The 18,163-nt window shown below is 36.6% G+C and overlaps 1 protein-coding gene across 6 annotated transcripts in view; it reads left to right on the plus strand.

Annotated features, from left to right (window-relative positions):
• Window positions 1-3,884: 3,884 nt before the first annotated feature.
• GAS2 (growth arrest specific 2) overlaps window positions 3,885-18,163 on the plus strand; it is a 121,141-nt gene continuing 106,862 nt past the window's right edge. For 3 of the 6 annotated variants that reach the window (XR_005063613.2, XM_017644823.3, XM_017644830.3), the window contains exons 1-2: window positions 5,544-5,697; window positions 11,851-12,015. Coding sequence is in view for 5 of the 6 variants with exons in the window: in XM_017644823.3 (XP_017500312.2) it covers window positions 11,871-12,015 (145 nt within the window). In the remaining variant the exon portion in view is untranslated. The other 3 variants (XM_037026988.2, XM_037026987.2, XM_017644838.3) reach the window with 3 other exon arrangements.

Consider the following 18,163-nt stretch of genomic DNA (forward strand, 5'->3'; position numbering starts at 1 on the left):
TTTAGTTTCTAAATCAGATTTTTTTTCAAACTGTGGGTTGTGATATGAATTTATCAGTTCTCCCTACAGCATTTCTTTTCAACTGAATGGAATAGAAAAAACTAGTATAAAGCCAAATAGAAAAACATCAGAGTTCATTAACTGAGGAAGGTAAGTATTGTTTTGTGAAACATGTTTGGTTGTTTTGACTGAGTGTTGTGTGTCTGTTCCTTAATGTATTTCTTATTGTGGGTCACAATAAAAAAAAAAACCTCTGAAGTCACTGAAGTAGTAATACTCTATTACTTTTCACTGTACTCATATTATATTGGTTATGATTAAACATTGAGTCCAAATCAAGCTTGGTTTTTAATGAAGTGACAAGTGACACAGACTGACCTCATTTATAAGCCTGGCACACTGGCAGGCATCTGTTTTACTGAACTCTAGTTACATTTTACCAGATGGAATGATTCTAGCTTAGGAATGGAACCATCATTTATAATGTTATTTTAATGTTAGTTTTCAATTCTCTGTTCCAAACTACTAAATTAAAGATAATACATAAAAATCTAATCAATTAGTAAGTTTCATAAGAGACTGGCTTCTTCTATAGTAGTCATTTATTCATTAAACAATTATTTATTGAATGGTACCACATGTCCAGTTTTTCTAGATGCTGGAGATAACTGGTGTAAAAGAAAGACAAGATTATTGAAAGAAAAATATTTTATATTAAACATTAACATTAAATTTGAACTTCTTGCTTTTAGGATGACATAATATTTTAATAAAGGATTTAGAAGCAAGTCACAAAATACTTAGTGAAGGAAAAATAAAAAACCAAATTCCAGCTAAAACGAGGAAAATCACACAAGAGCATATATTGTGTAAGATATTTAAAACCAGATGAGATAAATGGCATATTACATGAAGATTTCAATCTATCCCTTGTGTAAAAAATAGAAGACATGTGCTCACATGTAACACACATTTTGCAAAAACATGAGCCTTGCACAGTAGGGAATGGATATCTATGCTTCTGTTGAGGTGGACTTACGAAGTTTAAAGTTCTCCTTTGAGAGTAAAGCAACAGGTTTTTTAAGTTACACATCAAACTGAGAGTAAGCCTTGAACTTTTCACATGAAATTCCTCACATTTAAATTTATTTTTTATATAGTTTTATATATGAATGGTGATGAAAAGTAATAGCATTTGCTTTTTGTCCCTACAAGTATTTGTAATTACCATACTAGGACTTACAAAATCCATTTTGTTTGCCATATGACATTTTAAAAAATGTATTTCAATATATATCAATTGAAGGCCTATACTATGGGCCAAGATGTTAAGTAGGGAGAGATAAACACTGGTAAGTATTTCAATAAAATGTAGTATGTGTTTTCACTTATTCCATTGCATCATATATTTTTCTAGCCCCATTGCACAGTGCTTTCTGCATCATTATTCTCACTTGCTTCTAAAGCTATATGGCTTGCCATCTTTAAGTGTATTTCAAAGCTATTTAGGAATATAAGAATGTCTTGGTCACCTTTGGAAATTTATTTTACCCTAACCCAGTGTCTCTTTCCACATCATTGAACTTATTTTGAAACGTCCTTTAATTTCCATCACGAACTGAAGGCTTGCTTGACTTTTCAGAATGAGTAGGTATATATTACTTCCATGAGAGAGAGAGAGGGGAGAAGAGGGAGAGAAGGGGAGGGAGAGAGGGGAGCTTGCTTGTAAATGAGGAAAATAGAAAAAAGAATGTATTGCTCATTTTACACACACACACACACACACACACGCATACACACACATACACACATTCTTTTTCGAGAAAAGGCACAGTTCATATTCAAGATAGTGTTGAAGGTTTAGATTGCTCAAGGCACATAGCAACCCAGAAATATTCAATATTAAAATCCTCTAAATTGTGAAAACTTAAAGGAAAACCAAACTGTTTTCTTTAAATCTGGCTTGGCTTTCTCTTTTATTCTATGAAGTGTCAAGAATGAAGTTAGACAGTTTGAGCCCATTAGAGAAGCATTTGCTTCCTTTCCCTTCACATCAAGGAGGCTATAGTTGAGTCAGTTGGACAACAGTTTCCTAAGACGAACATGTTTAGGTAGAGAAAGTTCTTGGACAAAAAGATTGTTTGATTAATGTAAGTGACTGATTGTGACACATAAATAGATATTTTACTTTGAGAAATGCAAAAGAAAGATCAAATGGGCATTGTTACAAATGCTGGAAAAAAACATTTAAATGAAAACATTATTCTGATACCACTTCGGAAATCTTGTGTATTATTTCTCTTCTGTCGACAGAAGAATATTCAGTACAACTCTCAGATGCTAAGGGAGAAAAATAAATATTTCTCCTAGTGTTTTGCTTTTGGCCCTTGCTAAAAGGGTAGAGTATCTGATATTATGTGGAATTTAAAACTGAAAATAACCTGGAAGTAAAGGTCCTTGGAGAGAGTAATTTGAGTGATTATATTTTCCCATTGCCTCTGTGAGCCTCCTTATTTTCCCAAACTGGGTTTGCAGTGTTCCTGAGTCAACAAAACTATTGCCTTACACCTTGCTTTTTATAACATTAATATTGAACGATGTGGCAAGAATTTTTATATCTGGAGAGGAATAGGATCTAAGCTTTTCATAATTCAAGGTGTTAGATTCCTTGAACTCTTATTGTATGCCCTGAGAATACTTAAGTTAACATTTATTGGGTCATGACGTTTGGATCATGAAAAATTATCAAGGATGTTGGACTTTTACTTAAATTGTACAGGTTCAGAAACTCAAAGTACTTTGTTGGGGCTCTAGGAATACTCACATCTGGTTAGATTTCGAGAAGTTATTATTTAGCAACATTTACTGAAATTCATCAGTAACCTATTCTCTGTTTGGTTGTTTATATCTAAGCAGTAACAGAGGACTTTTTATAATGCTGTTTCTCCTTAAAATAAGGAATGGTTCCTTTTCCTTCCTTGTGGGGAGCTAAAGAGGAATATGGAGCTGAGAGCTGCAACATCAAATTGAACTAAAATACAAGGGTTGCAGTTCAATGCAACCAAATTTTCCATCTGTTTTTCCCCCCTCTTCATTATTTGTAGTGTTCCTACAAACGAAGATTGATACAGTTTGTAGATGTCTTAGAGCAAATAACTACTTCCAGATGAAGCAATAATAAGCGCAAAATGCCTTTTAAAAATTGTATCTAAAATCATTTACGTCACTTGGCTATTGTGGAGCCACAGGTAAGTTACTCACCGTGTTAAAAATGGTTTCCGGGAGAGAATCAGAATAGCTGGGCCCCTGCCATCATACCCACTGGAGGGAGGCACACAACCCATGGGCACGAAAACAAGACAACTACCAAGTGCGTGGTTTTCATCTACACTCCATAGAAAGTGGTGACCTGAGGCGACTGGCACATTCAGCAAGAAGAGGTCACATGGATATTATAAGTGAAGCAGGCTCTTGAACGTCTGTCTGCTTCCTGGGAAGACTTTTCGTCTCAGAATACACATACTAATAAACAACAGTTGGAGAAAATTGTCCATGACAGTCAACATAGTGCTGAGCTGAGGCTGAGAGAAGCAAGAGTGGGATTGTATTTCCGTTTGTAAAGCGAGAACAGCCGTGAGTGAGTGCAGCCTCTTCTAAACTCTGGTATTTGAAGAGAATTGTAAGAAATTAAATTGTCCAACTTGGAACAAAGAGTGGCCGAAGTTACTGGAAAGCTCATGCCTCTGAGTCTGCAAAAATCACTGGCCAGGAAAACAAAACTTTTCCAACACCCAATTTTAATACTGTGCAAAAGCCATTGACTCTGTTAAACCCTGGAGTTAAATATGATCCCCTTACCTTCCCCCGCCCCTTGATTAGTGTTTGGGGGACCAAGAAGGGGTTGGAGGTTGGCCCCAAACTCGGAACTGCTGCCAAGGGCTTGTAATACAATCTCTCCCCGTTTGAAGGATAAATCAGTGTCAATTGCGTTTGCTGTCCACCAGAAAAAGTAAGCATTTTACTTCCGCTGGGTCTATGTGGACTGATGAAATGTAGGAAATCTGTTTCTGGCAGCGGGGAGAAAAGCGTTTCCCCAACAGCACCAGGAGGAGCCCTCGGAGAAGTATGAAGAGGGGCAGTGCGGCTGCAGATGCCGCTTCCGCGGGGCTGGAGGGCTGCGGAGAGCGGCCGCAGGACCTGCGCCGGGAGGGGCCCCGCCGCGAGACGCCGCAGGAGCCCGGCCGGGAGCCCCGGCGCCCCTGAGAGCTGCTGCTGCCCAGCGCCGACGCGGGGGTGAGCCCGGCGGGCCGGCCCTGCTCCCTGCCGCCTCCGCGGCTGCGCGCGCTCCGCAGCCGGGGTTGGGGGCGCCCCTGCCCGCCGGGGCACGTTGGCGGCGGGGAGGGGCGTTAAAAATACCCTCGGGGACTTGACTGGGAAGGGTGAAAGCCGCGGACAGCGGGCCGGGTCTGGCGCTGAATGGATGGTCGCTGCAGTGGGTGACTCTGATCGCTGGAAACAGCCCTATGTTCCTCATCCCTATTGTGGAACAGCCCAAATGACCGCCGCAGCAAAAGCCGGCTGGGGCGGCTCAGCCAACTAGGGACACAAGTGGGGCTTTCTAATTAGCCCGGCGATTATAAATGCACACTTGTGCACGCGTGCATAAGGGTCCCTGTAATGCATGCCCATTGTTGTCTGTTACTGGGGAGAAGGCGCGGAGGGGGATGACCTAAATGGATTGATCCTGAGTGTTTTGCTTGAGTGGAGGAGGCCGGGACGGGAGGAAAGAGCGCGCGACACGTGTGACTTGGGGTGATACTCGCTGTTTTGGACCGACAGGTTTGGCGGAGTTAGGCTTTGTTTTCGTGAATAAACAAACGCTAGTTGGTGAATCAACCCGCCTTGGAAAGATTTTGCGTAGTCTTCTTTTCATCCTAAGAGCAGGGTTGGGAATCTGAAACTTGGGGAGCAGAGTGACCAGCTTTACTTTGGTGGCATTGATGATGCTGGCAAAATTCTGGCAAAATTAAAGCCCAGTAAAGTAAATTGTAATTAATCTAGCCCAGACATCCCAAGTTTCTACTGTCTGGAACAGAGAGGGAGCAAAAACGGGGGTTAACACTCTCTTTTCTACATTGCAGTACAATTGGGGTGGGGTAGGTTCATTAATTTCCTCTAGTTAACCTTCCTGGAAAGCAAAGCCGTAACTCTCCCCCACCTTCATCTTCACCCTTTTGCGGTCAAGAATTTGCAAAACTTTACTGTCCCTCTTGCAAACCCCTGGTCTCCCCAAGAACTCTCTCCAACAAAACGGATCAGTAGTGTATGGGAGATCTTATGCCGAGGAAATAAAATCTGCATGTGCACAGATTTGGCCTCCTAGTGTTAACATAAAGGCTCAGACAGGTCGGATGTGCCAGCGAGGCAGAGGAAGTCCACCTTCCTCCCCACCTATCCCCTGAGATTCACAGAAGCAAGGCGGAGAGCAAGCCCTTGTGCTCATTGGTTCTTTCCCCCAACCTCTCTGCAGTGTGGACACTGATTAACTACCGCTGGGATCTAGTTTGCCCAGCCTGTCTTTGAAATCGATCAATGAGTTCCTTCTCAAGGAATGCTCCCCCGTAACTGGGGAGGAGGAGGTAGTGGCCGTGGTGGTCCTCTAACATGGGCGTTCCTGTTACGACTGCCTAAGAGAAGGTAAGGGACAGACGTCTGAGGCTGGGACAGGCAGCCTTTGCAATGCACGCTGCAGCCTTTCACTCCTGGCTCCCTGAGTGGGTTCTGAAATGTAATGGGAGCTTGGATTTCAGCCTGTGTGCTACTAAATTTTGGGCTTATTTCTTCACTTCAGCGCTGAACAGTTTATTTTTGTGATGTGGACTGTGCTTTACTGGGAAATTCACGTGACCAAATTAATTTCACTTGGTGCAAAAGGTCATGTGACTGCCACTGTATTTTCTAGTATGTTGGTAAGAAATCTTCGTTAAAACTTTAACTCCCAAATATGGAAAAATGTCAGGTCTTACATTAATCCTAAGTATGTTAGGTGTAATTTTAGAACTTTGATTCAAAGCTGCAAGTCTGCATTATAGACTTCTGGCGCCTTTGGGAGGCCAAAGTTACCTTGGTTGAAAACGAGTAATGAGGTTCTATCAATTGGTTTGCAGAGTTTTGTTTAAACTGCAGCTGGTATTAAGGCTGTTTTGGTATCTTTGTGGTTTTGAGGTACAAACAGGACCCCACTGCTTCATTTCTCTTGAGTTACTATCAAGGTTTTCCACACAACGTTTTCTGACTAGAGAAAGAACTGGAGTGAAGGTAGAAAACCTCACTTGTTAAAATGACTAAGATGCTTGTGTAATTCTTCTGTCCTAGATGATGCTTTCAGGGTCATCTGAATTTTTACTAATACTTTTCCTTACATGAGGGGAAAAATATATATATATGTGTGTATATACATGCATATATTTAACAGTGTAGAACTCTGCTACCTCTCAACTACACTATAGTTAAGTAAAACACAACTATTTGCATTACAGACAACACAGAAGAAAACACAACATTCTCATAATTAAGGTTTAGTTAATCAGCTTCGATGAAATTTTGATCTAAGTCCTTCAATATTCTATTTGATGAATGACTTTGAGACCTTTTTTTTGTATTTACATTGTGCTTCAGATTAATCTGGTAGGGATCCAAATTCCTTCTCTAATTTGGAGAAATGGTTTAGTAGAATTTAAAGAAAAAATTTAAAAAAAATCTCAAAAGCCCTGAACATAAAAGAAATCAGTTGCCACTCAGTCTTAATTTTTTTGGTCATGATTTGAGAAGGAATTATTATTGCAGGTATACCGTAATTTAGTTCAAGAAAAATCATCATGGGGCTGCAAGGTAAGAGATTCGTGGAAGAGAGCATTGCTGGAGATGGGCACAAGGAGGAGGGCTGAGTTGGATACATTTAATGACTGTGATTAAATAGCTTTGCGGCTTGGCCAAAACATTTTAGGCCTGCAATCCCTTGTTAGTAACCAGGGGTTTGTTACATCTTCAAAGGGACATTCCAGTTTAAAGCCTTTATTATAATTAGAACAACCAGTAATGAGTGTCATGTTGCCTTTATGCTTCCTGATTTTTCACTTGCGGACAACCTTTCGCTAGAAGTGGAGGTTCAATTCCGAGACAGAAGATGAACTGACTACATTTTAGACTTTAATTTTCTGATTAGACCCTCAGGTTAAGAGTTTTCTCGCATGGCCTTTGTTGAGAATAGGTAGCATTGTAGAGATATTGCTGGTTAGCCAAAATGAATCACATGGGGGTAAAGAACTCAGAATGATCAAAGAGCCGTCTAGAGCTGTTCCTTGGTTGGTAGTTTTTTGAGACTAGTGACACATAGCGTTTTTTCCTTCCAGATTTTGAAAGGGTGTTTGCCTTGTTTTTACTTTAAAAAATGATGTTATTGGACTGTAAGCTTTGTTTCTTCACTCTTTCACACCCATAACACAGAGGTGAGGTCAGTGCTGCAGATCAGATCAAATGTGGTCTTTAGGGGTGAGCCCCTTGACTGTGGGTTCATTGCCCCTCGCTGTTAAATGACCACAGAAGGAGGCTTTGTGTATGTGGGGTGGTGGTGGTTGGGTGGTAATGAAGATCCTCTCACATTTATTTTGAGAGGTATAACATTCCCCTATTTTAATAGCTTATGAGTCTTTAACTGGTGTTGAAAATGAAATATACTTTGTTATCAAAATTTGTAGAAATATATGTAAACTACTTATTTTGGAGTTCATAGTTCATTTATCTTGGGGGCTTTGTCCCCCTTAATATGAAGAAAACTGGATTTTCTGTTATTTATGTTTTTATTTAATCAATACTTTGTTTTCATTTCTCCCCCCATCCTTTGGTTGTTCTTAGTGATTTATAGTTTTATAAAATATTGCTATTTTGTTACAGAATTGCTTTTCTTTTTAAAACAAGTCAATGGAAATTTTATTTTGGTATGTTTCTATAGTGGTAATTTAGATTCCACTTGTCTTTATTGAATGTAAGATATATGCCAACCCTGGCACAAACATTTAATATTCACAATTATATTTGAGGTGTTAGCCTCCATTGTGCATACTAGAGAACTCAGGTACAAAGAGACAAAGTCATATAACTGGAACAGAATAGCTACTGGTAGCTGACTTCAGGACTTCTGATTCCAATTCTCATATTCTGTCCATTAATCTATTAATTCTGAGCTTTTTAGTGGAACTCATAGTAAACAATGGTGATATAATGGTTATTGTTTTATTCTTATATTTCTTTCTTTCCAATTTATTTTCTATGCAATATTGTGATACATTTTTTATAAGATGTCTGCAAAGCACACCTCTAGGTGGCGTGAAAGAATACTTTTTCTTAAGAGTCAAAATTATGAGATCTTCAAATGGGATTCTGGAGCAACAGACTAAACAGTCTGTATAAACATGTGATATTTTACTTATGGAGTCATTAATTTTTTCTTCTTCCCCTGGGTGAGTTCAGGTCTCATCATATTCATAATGGTTATTCCAGAATCCCTTCCACTATGGAAAGTAAGAAACACGCATACACACACACACATTCTTTGAAGAATTTTGTATTAAGTTTCTGCATGTTTTTCCCTTTAAGTTTTATTTTTTTGAATTCCAGATCCTAAGGTTTGAATTATCCATTTTTAGACAGACCCATAAAGCTTGAGAAGCCATAGTTTAAAGAAGTCACAGAAGCATTTGAATTCTTACTCCTCTTTCCAATACAATTGGCTTTGTTTAGTACTTACCAAAGTCACTTATCATGCCGTTTAGATATTTAGATTATGTGAATTTTAGTGGTAACATATTTAAACATTTAGATATATTAAATGAGAAAATTTTTTTCTTTCTTCCAAGCCTTTTTTTTTCCAAACCGAGTAATCATCTCATTCCCCATCTTTAAAAGGTACCCTTTGGCATCTTTTGTGGTTTTTGAAAACTTAATTGTATTTGAAAGATCAGGCATGATATTTTTGGTTATAGTTTGTCCTTGTGATCTAATTCAGCTCATCCAGTTGATGAAACATTTGTTGAAAATTATGGAAAGGGTACAATCTATAGTGATATTTTTATCTGCTTAATAGAAATTTATTTGACCTTTGTTCATCCCAGTTAAACATTTCAACTGGAAACTAGGATGGGACAATTCTCCCATACTCCAAACTTGGATTCTGCTAGCTGGGTTCATTGCCACATTTCCTATTCATGTCATAGCCATATCTAAATCCCAAGAACTCCGTGTGGTCACTTAAAGCTAAACCACAGTGTCATGCTAAGTTTGATGGTCATTTGAGATATGAGAAAAGGATCAGGAGAATTTGGATTGAAATCCTAATTTTTTTTCAAAAGGGATTTAAGCAGAGGAGTTCTTGTCTGTAACCATGTCTTTAGGTGTCTGCATATCTGGCATATATTTAACTTCTATTGCCCACTAATTACCCTCTAGGCCTTCTTTCTCCTACTTCTGCCTCCTGGGAAACTAATTCTATTCTTGTTTTTCCCCCTTTTATATTATTTTGATTTTTTACTTAATGATCACCTATAAATATTACAAGATAGTTTGAATTACATTTCTGGCGAAATACAAGAAAGACTACATGAGAAATAAATGTGGCACTGTCAAGGAAAAGAAAAACTTCACTGTGTAGAAGTGTTAAGGGGAAGAATTGTGTCCCTCTGGCTCTTGAAAGTGTTACATGCCATTAGGCGTACTGTAAACTATCCCCCAACGAATTATTTGCTGGACAATGAGCTTAAGAATCTGAGGTGTCTTCTTGCCTTTTACAGAGCAAAATAGAACTCTGATACTTAAATGGAAGTTGCAGAGTACATAATAGGATGAAGGTAAAGTTACTAAACTACCACATCTCACTTTCAGGAAAGTAGTGGGAGAGATTGTGTCTTGAGAAGAAAGGCATTTTAGAGGTACCCCTTTTAAGATTTCAACTAGTTATTTAAATGTATGACTCATGTGTTTAAATGTGTTACTTAAATGTTTGTTTCTGAGACTAGCTAGCCTATAGGAATCCTCACCAGCAGGGAGAATTTTATTTTCCTGGGACTGGATCTATTTTTAAAAGAACTGAGGCAAAAATGTTTTAGGTTTCTGGTATTTAATCCCAGGATTCAGCAGGAACTTTAGGACCATATGACTGATGTGATAATTAACTGGGTAAGAAAAGGCAATATTGATGTTCTGGTTCTTCTAATGATAATAGTAACATATAACAAGGTGTATTAAGAATATTTCATATTTGTGTTAGTTCACTTTAGTTACAGATTTACAAAAAAGTGCTTTGGAAGAAAATTTATGGTAATTTTTTTTGCAGGTTTTTCCAAGGCATAATTTCTCTTGAATTGAAATTGTCTGTGCTTTTCAATTATGTTAGGGCATGTTTTAGGTGTTTACAGAGGCTCTTGCAGTCTCAATGTTTGGGAGATGGTCACATTTTGCATTTTTATGAGCACCAAATGTCTTATTTTTTTCAAAAGCACTCTTTAAAAGGCAAAAATTAATCTATCCTAAGAGAATTAGAGTTTGAGGGTAACTAGAAAAAAATACTATATAATGTTTCAAAGAATAAAATTGTCAAGAGTGTGTGTTAACTTAACATTGGTAAATTTAGAACACCATATTAAAATATATCCAAAAACCCCATTATGTCATATAATCCTTGCTTCTTGTCAGTTAGGAACATTTTCATTTTCATTCAGTCTTAATGCATTTGTTTATTTTCTATGACCTATTGGTATACAGAACAGCATCCTACACATTGTTGTGCTTATTGGTTACTTTAGCTACCTCAATATTATTTCTGTAGACTTAGAATTCAAACATGTTTTCTACAGTCTCCACAGGGGGACTCTGCTATTTATTCATTCAGTGATCAGATTAATGAAATCATCTTTTGTTTTGTAGACATAGATATTTAATTACTTCTACTCTAAAGATGATTGCAAAGAAAACCTAGTATATAAAACATATAAAGTAGAAAGACCCAAAACAAGAAAAAAGGAAAACCTGTATCAGTGTTTGTCAGAATTATGGTGCCATTTTTGGATTACTATATGGAGTCTTGATAAATCTGTTTTCTGTCATTCTGGAAAGAATAATGGTGTGAGAGTACAAAGACCCAGGATCAAGACTGACTCTGCCATGATCTAGCTTGGTTAAATCCCTTATCCTCTCTGGTGTTGTTTTCATTAACTATAAAATAAGACATACACAGCAGGGACTCTGAAAGCACCCCTGACCCTCTCTCCCATCTAATTCTCTAATTTGTGAGTCAATGTGCTATGCTTAATCTTATAGGTAATAGTTTTTTCAAGAGATGTGACCACATGTTTACAATAAATTGTGCAAATACTGTCATTGCTAGCCCTTAGTCTTAGAATTCTGTGGAAATCTATTGTTTCAAAAAACTAAACTAGACCATGGGAGTTTACAATTTGGATACTAAAATTTTAATCAACTACTTTTTCTTGCTTTTGAATAAGTACAATCTCTTGTCTTAGAAGCTTTTTCCAAATATGATGTTTTACACAAGCTTAGAGCTTACTGTTTTATTTTTCTATTCGACCTTTGATTGCTGTTGTTTCCTACCAAGTGGTTGGTCAAAAGTGACAGGACCAGTACGGATAAAGCAAACAGTGTTTCATGGGGTTTAATAATTAATAGCCTGACCTGTCATCAAAATGTCCTTGAATCTAGTTTCCTACTTTATCATTGACAGAATAAGTTTAACAAGCAAAGTCTATATAAACAGCAATTGCTCTTTTGTTTCCAAAACAGGTATTACAAGTGGATAAATAATGTGCACAGCTGTGAGCCCAAAGGTACGCAGTGGACCTGGCCTCTCTGATATGCATCAGTATAGCCAATGGCTGGCCAGTAGACATGAAGCTAATTTGCTACCGATGAAAGAAGATCTGGCCTTGTGGTTAACCAATCTATTAGGTAAGGTTGTAAGATCTCAGTTTGTGAGCAAAGATAACAGTTCCCCCACCCCACTCCCATCATGTAGTGTCCTTCACCAAAGCATGTGACAGCACCTTGGAAAGAAAGATTTCATTATTTGGATTTTGCATCTGGGAAACCTGAAGCATGTGGAAAATTTAAATGAGTTTCCCAATGTCTCTAACATTAACCGTACTTAGTAGTTCTAATATCATGCATTGACATGTGGAAATATGTGATCAAATTGCCTCCTTCGTCTGCTGATTGGTTTGCTTTTTACTTTTTATGCAGCTGACCAAGCTGACCTATTCATTTGTTATTGCACACAGACCACAGTCGGTGAAGTCTTACTTCTAAAACTAGATTTTTTTTTGCCCTACTTTAATAGTGCACCTTCTAAAACTGCTGAATACCCAAACTTTAGAGCAAAAACATCTCTCCTGTGTCCAAATGAGCTGACTACAGTTACCCAACCTTGAACCAACATTTTTTTCTTTTCATTTCACTTTTGTTTTTAAGTACTCTTCCAGAGCTATTGTCTCTGAGAAAAATGCTACCTCATGCTAAAGCTGCCTCTTTGTTGTTTCTGTTGTGCTGGCATATTCACTGGATAAAACTTCAGCCATGTGCAAAATGGAATCATGCATTTAAAGAATCATTATGCTAGCAACACTGTTTTCATTAGTAGTTTTTCATAGAAAATAAAATTGATTTAAGACCTTTGGCGAGAACCCTTGTACATACATAAGATATAAGATTTGAATAGTGAGTACATGTAGAATTTATATGGTGCCTTATAATTTGCAGAAGAGATTTTAACCAACAGTATTTTATTGTACAGAGAATCTTTCAAGGTGTTTTATCTTCACTTTCTAGCTGATGAAAGAGCTTATTAGAAGCAGGCTGTCCATCCAAAAATTTAGCAAGGTTTTAGCAAGGTTTGGCAAGATTTTAGCACAGTTGAGCAAAATTTTCCTTTTGCTCATGATGGATCCAGATTTTTATATGGCTGTTACATATCTTTTTAAGCTTTTATACAGGGGTTAAACGTTTCCTTTTTCCTCACTGTGTGTATACTATTTTAGCTACTTTGTGTGGTCCAAGAGGACCACTGAATGTGGGTATGCAGCTTGTACCCTTCACAAGGGCACCTAGCTAAGGGCGAGGGCAGAAATGCATAAGGTGTACTAGGGAGCCTTAGTCACTAGAAGAAAGGGGCTAATCTCTTTTCCTGATTCATCCATGCAAAGGAGAAGCTTTTATCTGTCTTACAGAGGTAGTCAAGTAAGCCTAAGCAGATAGCAGATGGATTTCCTCTCCTGTTTTTTCCTTCCAGGGTTTGCTAGTGATTGTTACATGAGTAACTTATAATTAACTTCGGGTTGTTCTCAGATATGTTAGTATCACAAGTATGGCAGTGTGGAATAGAAAACAGACTTGAAATAGACTACCTGTTTGTACCCCAGATGTGCCACTTAGTAGTAATATGATCTTAGACAAGTTACTTAACCTCTCTGTGCCTCAGTTTCCTCTTCTGTGAATTGTTAACAATAGTAATGTCTACTCTGCAGGGTTACTGTGAGATTAAATGATTAAAATATATATACTATTTATAAAGTGCCTGGCATATTGTAAACACTAAATGTGTTTTTGTTGCTATCCCATTTATATAGCTCAGTGATGCTGTTATTTTGATTTAGTGGATAAGTTCATTCATTTATTCAACAAATATTTGAGTGTACAGTGGCATAATTGTATTTGTTTTAAAAAATGACTATGGGATCAGTATGCTTGAATTCAAATCTCAGTTCCACCACCTACCAGCTCCATGACACTGGGCAAATCTCGGTGCTCTGGGCCTCAGTTTCATCATCTGAAAGTAAGTATAACACTAGTACCAACCTCATGAGATTGTTGGAGATTTGAATGAGATCATCCCCTTTGGAAAAGGTCTGCACCATTGTAATCACTACCTCTAGTAAATATTAGCTGTTGTGATTATTGTGTTCTGCTAATACTGGAGGGTAGAGTGGTGATTCAGAATTGGCAGAGTTCCTGTTCTTCTAGAGATTGGAGTAGATTGAATAAGACATGTATTAAATAAGTAATTGAATGAGCAATTCATTCATTGCACTTGTTGTGAACACTGAAAGATAACAGGTTGCAGTAAGAATGTAAAAACAAGGAGGTAGGAGTGGGATGGAGAATCAAAGTGCTTAGAGGAACTTTCTTTAAGGAGTCATATTTAAAATGAGAACTGAAGAATACTGAATAGTTAACCATACAAAGCATGGGAGAAGAGCCTGAGTAGAGGGAATGCAATGTGCTGAGATAGGAAGGAGTTTGGTGCATTGGAAGAACTGAATGAAGGTTTCTATCCACAGCACAGATCAAGATGGGGAAAGGAAACTAAGACATGTTGGGGCTAGATCATATACTGCTTTGAAGACTATGTTAAGGAGCTTTATAATTTACTATATAATCAGTGAGGAGCCATTGAAATGTTCTAAGCAAGGGTAGATCATAGTTAATTAGAGTATAGACTGATTATACAGAGATGTTTCAAGGTCCTATGATTTGTCATCAAAGGCATTTTATTTGGTGAATGTGATCATTTACAAAGCAGCTTGATCAGTGTGAGCAGCCCAAGAAATCCTCAAAGAATAGAGAGTCAGTGTGTGTGTGTGAAATGGAAAGATCCTTGGACTAAAGTCAGGAGACCTGGCTTCTAACAGGGCGTCAGGAGACCTGGCTTCTTCTTCTGGCTCTGCCATTCGGTAGGAAACTTGCCCAAAGTCACTCAGCTATCTCTTCTGGGCTCAGTGTCCTCCACATAAAATGAAGGGGTTGGAATAGATTATCTCTAATGTCCTTTCCAGTTCTAAAATTCTAAGTTTCCAAGAAATTCATCTCTTGAGACCCAGTTTGAGACTATCAATATGCATAAACAAAGATAAAGCAATTTACATAAATAATCTTTCTTTTAAAAAATAAGAAGTCTAATTTTTTAATGTTAATGGTTGGTATCAAATATGCAACTGACAGTTTGTAATATTTTCCCAGAAAAGGAATCTTCAAAGAATTTAAAGATACAGTGAAGTACCACTTGGTATTAACTTAAATTTATAAAAGCAGATAAATAATAGAGTTCAAGTGATTATACTCAGGGTAACTTAGTTATTTAAATTTGAGATTATTTAAAATGGCAAAACATTTGGAAGTAAGAAAATACGTAATGTATTAGAGTGGTGATAATAAGGGAGAAAAAATATATGACTACATTAGAAGATATTTTTATTACATAGAACAAAGATATTTAGAATTCATATATTTTTGAAAATAAATGAAGTCATTAAAGTAAATTTTAAAATTATTTCTGGCCATGTTATCACCTCAGAAATATTTGTAAATTTTTATTGTGTAGCTAGCTCCCTTTCAATTCTTGCTTTTTATCTGCTTGAAAGTTAGAGATATGGAAGTAGTTTCGAAGTTGATCCTACATCCCTTTTAAGCATCTAAGTGGGTTATAAGGGATTGGGTGAAATAGGTGAAGAGGGAACAATTACTGAGAATGTTTGATATCTTGGGTGATGGTTACATAAAGCTGTACACTAAGATTTGTGAATTTTGTGTGTACCTCAGTATAAAAATATTTTAAATTAAAACTTAAAAGATACAAAAAGTATCTAAATTTTTTGATGCAATAGAAACTCACAAACTAAATTAAAGCTTTTAATTAGGTTTTGCTGTAGTGATGTGGGTCTTACTTGTGGGATGTGGGAAGGCTTTCTACTTCTTTTTAGTAATATTTGACTAAAATGTAACATTTTGCCTTTTACATCTTTCAAAAGGAGCATCAATGATATTCTAAGTTCAGATTTTTCTGCTTGTATGTATAAAATGTAATGGAAAGAATGTAATTTCTTAAAACAATTCATACTCAGATTTTTGGTGGATAAAAATTATTTGATAGAGAAGAAAATTACTTCATTGCTTAATAGACAGATATACACATTATGACATGTAAGGAGTTATAATACTATAGTTTCCAGACATAGAATAAAAGTAGCAATAGCAAATTTTTAGACTGAAATTTATATATTAAAATATAAAATGCCAGCTATCTTGTGATAAGTTAACTAGTTAAGATGAATAAATAGTTATGGTAATTAGGATTTGTTTATGGGGTAATACAACAGTCTGATTCATGACAAGATCATCATGTCATTTTTACTGACTACTCACATATATTTGGCAATATCTACTGATCTTACTGGAAATAGTCTCTGTAGTTCAAGTATGTTTTCCAATAGCTGATCCCATGAAGCAGGTTTATGACCAACATCCAGAAAAGACAGCAGAAGAATCTTGAAAATCCCTTCACTCTTCCCTGTAAAACATTTTTTTGACCATTAAAAAATATCTTTTTGGCCTGCTCTACATTAAATACCACATTTCATCTTTATTTTAGGCCTTCTGCTTTGCTGTTTTTGTTCATGAACTAGCTATCACCCATTTGTTACTTAACTGTCCTTAGGATATATTTGAACACCAAATGAATTTAAAAATAAATCTTGAGAAAACTTAATTGTCACTTTGAATAAACAGCCTGTTAATCAAATTAACAGTTCTAGATTAGAACAACTAGCCATCATTCAAATAGATGAGGCACATTCTACAAATCTCATGATTGTTGGTGGACTATTGAAGATTATTGCTGAGTGAAATTTGAAATTAATTAACATAAATGTTCTCAAGTTGTTTATTTCACTTGTGTTTCTTTACTCATTTGAAAATCATGGTCTACCTTTATCTTCAGTTAGCATTTATTTAATAAACTATGAATCACATGCAAATGTATTTTGGGAAAATATTACATTTATTAAGCATCAAAGAAATTGACATTGTTCTTAAAGATTGTAGATCTTTAGGATTAGGCATGTGTGTTTGGATGTTTACAGGGGATTTGAGTAAATTTTAAATCAAGTTATGCCAAATTGATTTATGTTTAGAAATGCGTTATGAAAAATTGATATTATGGCGATTTTCCCTTTATCTGATGTTCCTATATGTACATTAAATAAAATTCAATTGTTATGTGCTTAATATGACCAATATATAACATTTCAGTTTTTTTCAGTTTTTTCTAAAAATAATCTGTTTTCAGCATTAAAAAGGTAAGCATCTGTTTATCAGAGTTGCTGCTGTCAAATACAACTGCTGTATAATGAGTTTGAAACAGCTTTCTTTCCTTTTTCTTAAAGCCCTTTTGCCAGATCCTTATCCTGAAAAGTTCTTATATTCTTGATACTGAAAATGGCAATTCCTTAGGGAAGGTGGTATCTAATGTTCAAATGTTTAAAGAATTAAGGTTATGTTCACAAGTTGACTCCTTTCAGAGCAGTTACTGCCTACTTTTTTTACCCAACTTTACTGGCTTTGTCTTTTCTTGATATAAATGGTGGGTAGGTATTTGAATCAGTATGGGTCAGGCGCTGATTTAACGTTTCTGGATATAACGAATCATTTATATCTCACAACCTTCACATTGCAGTCTCAAACACTGAATAATCTGAGTTAAGATAGCAGATAGTTGCTCTGAGGTCTTCAACTAGAGAAATACACTGAGATTGAGAGGAGAGGTATACTGGAGTCTGGAATAGAGTTTTATCCTATTTGGCTCACCTTCAGAAATAAAATATGCCAGGTTTCTTTTGCAGTGAGTCAGGCCACATATCATAATATAATTGAATGACATCCTCAGCTACATGGTGAATAGCTATTTATTTTTCAGCAACACTATCTTCAGCCCCAAGCTGTCATTCTTCTGATGGGCTTTCTGTGGAGTTTGTACAAAGAAAAAGAGAGTTGAGTTAGGGAAAATACATTGTTATAGGGAATAGTCATTTGTGTATTCAGCAAATATTTATTTAAGTAGCCATGCATGGTGGATTTTAAAAGCATAGATTTTTTTTTTACTTCGGTATCATTAGTATAAAATCACATGAACAACACTGTGGTTACTAGATTCCCCCCATTATCAAGTCCCCACCACATAGCCCATTACAGTCACTGTCCATCAGTGCAGTAAGATGCTATAGAGTCACTACTTGTCTTCTCTGTACTACACTGCCTTCTCTGTGCCTCC

This window comes from Manis javanica, chromosome 11, assembly GCF_040802235.1.
Source record: "Manis javanica isolate MJ-LG chromosome 11, MJ_LKY, whole genome shotgun sequence".
Taxonomy (NCBI): domain Eukaryota; kingdom Metazoa; phylum Chordata; class Mammalia; order Pholidota; family Manidae; genus Manis; species Manis javanica.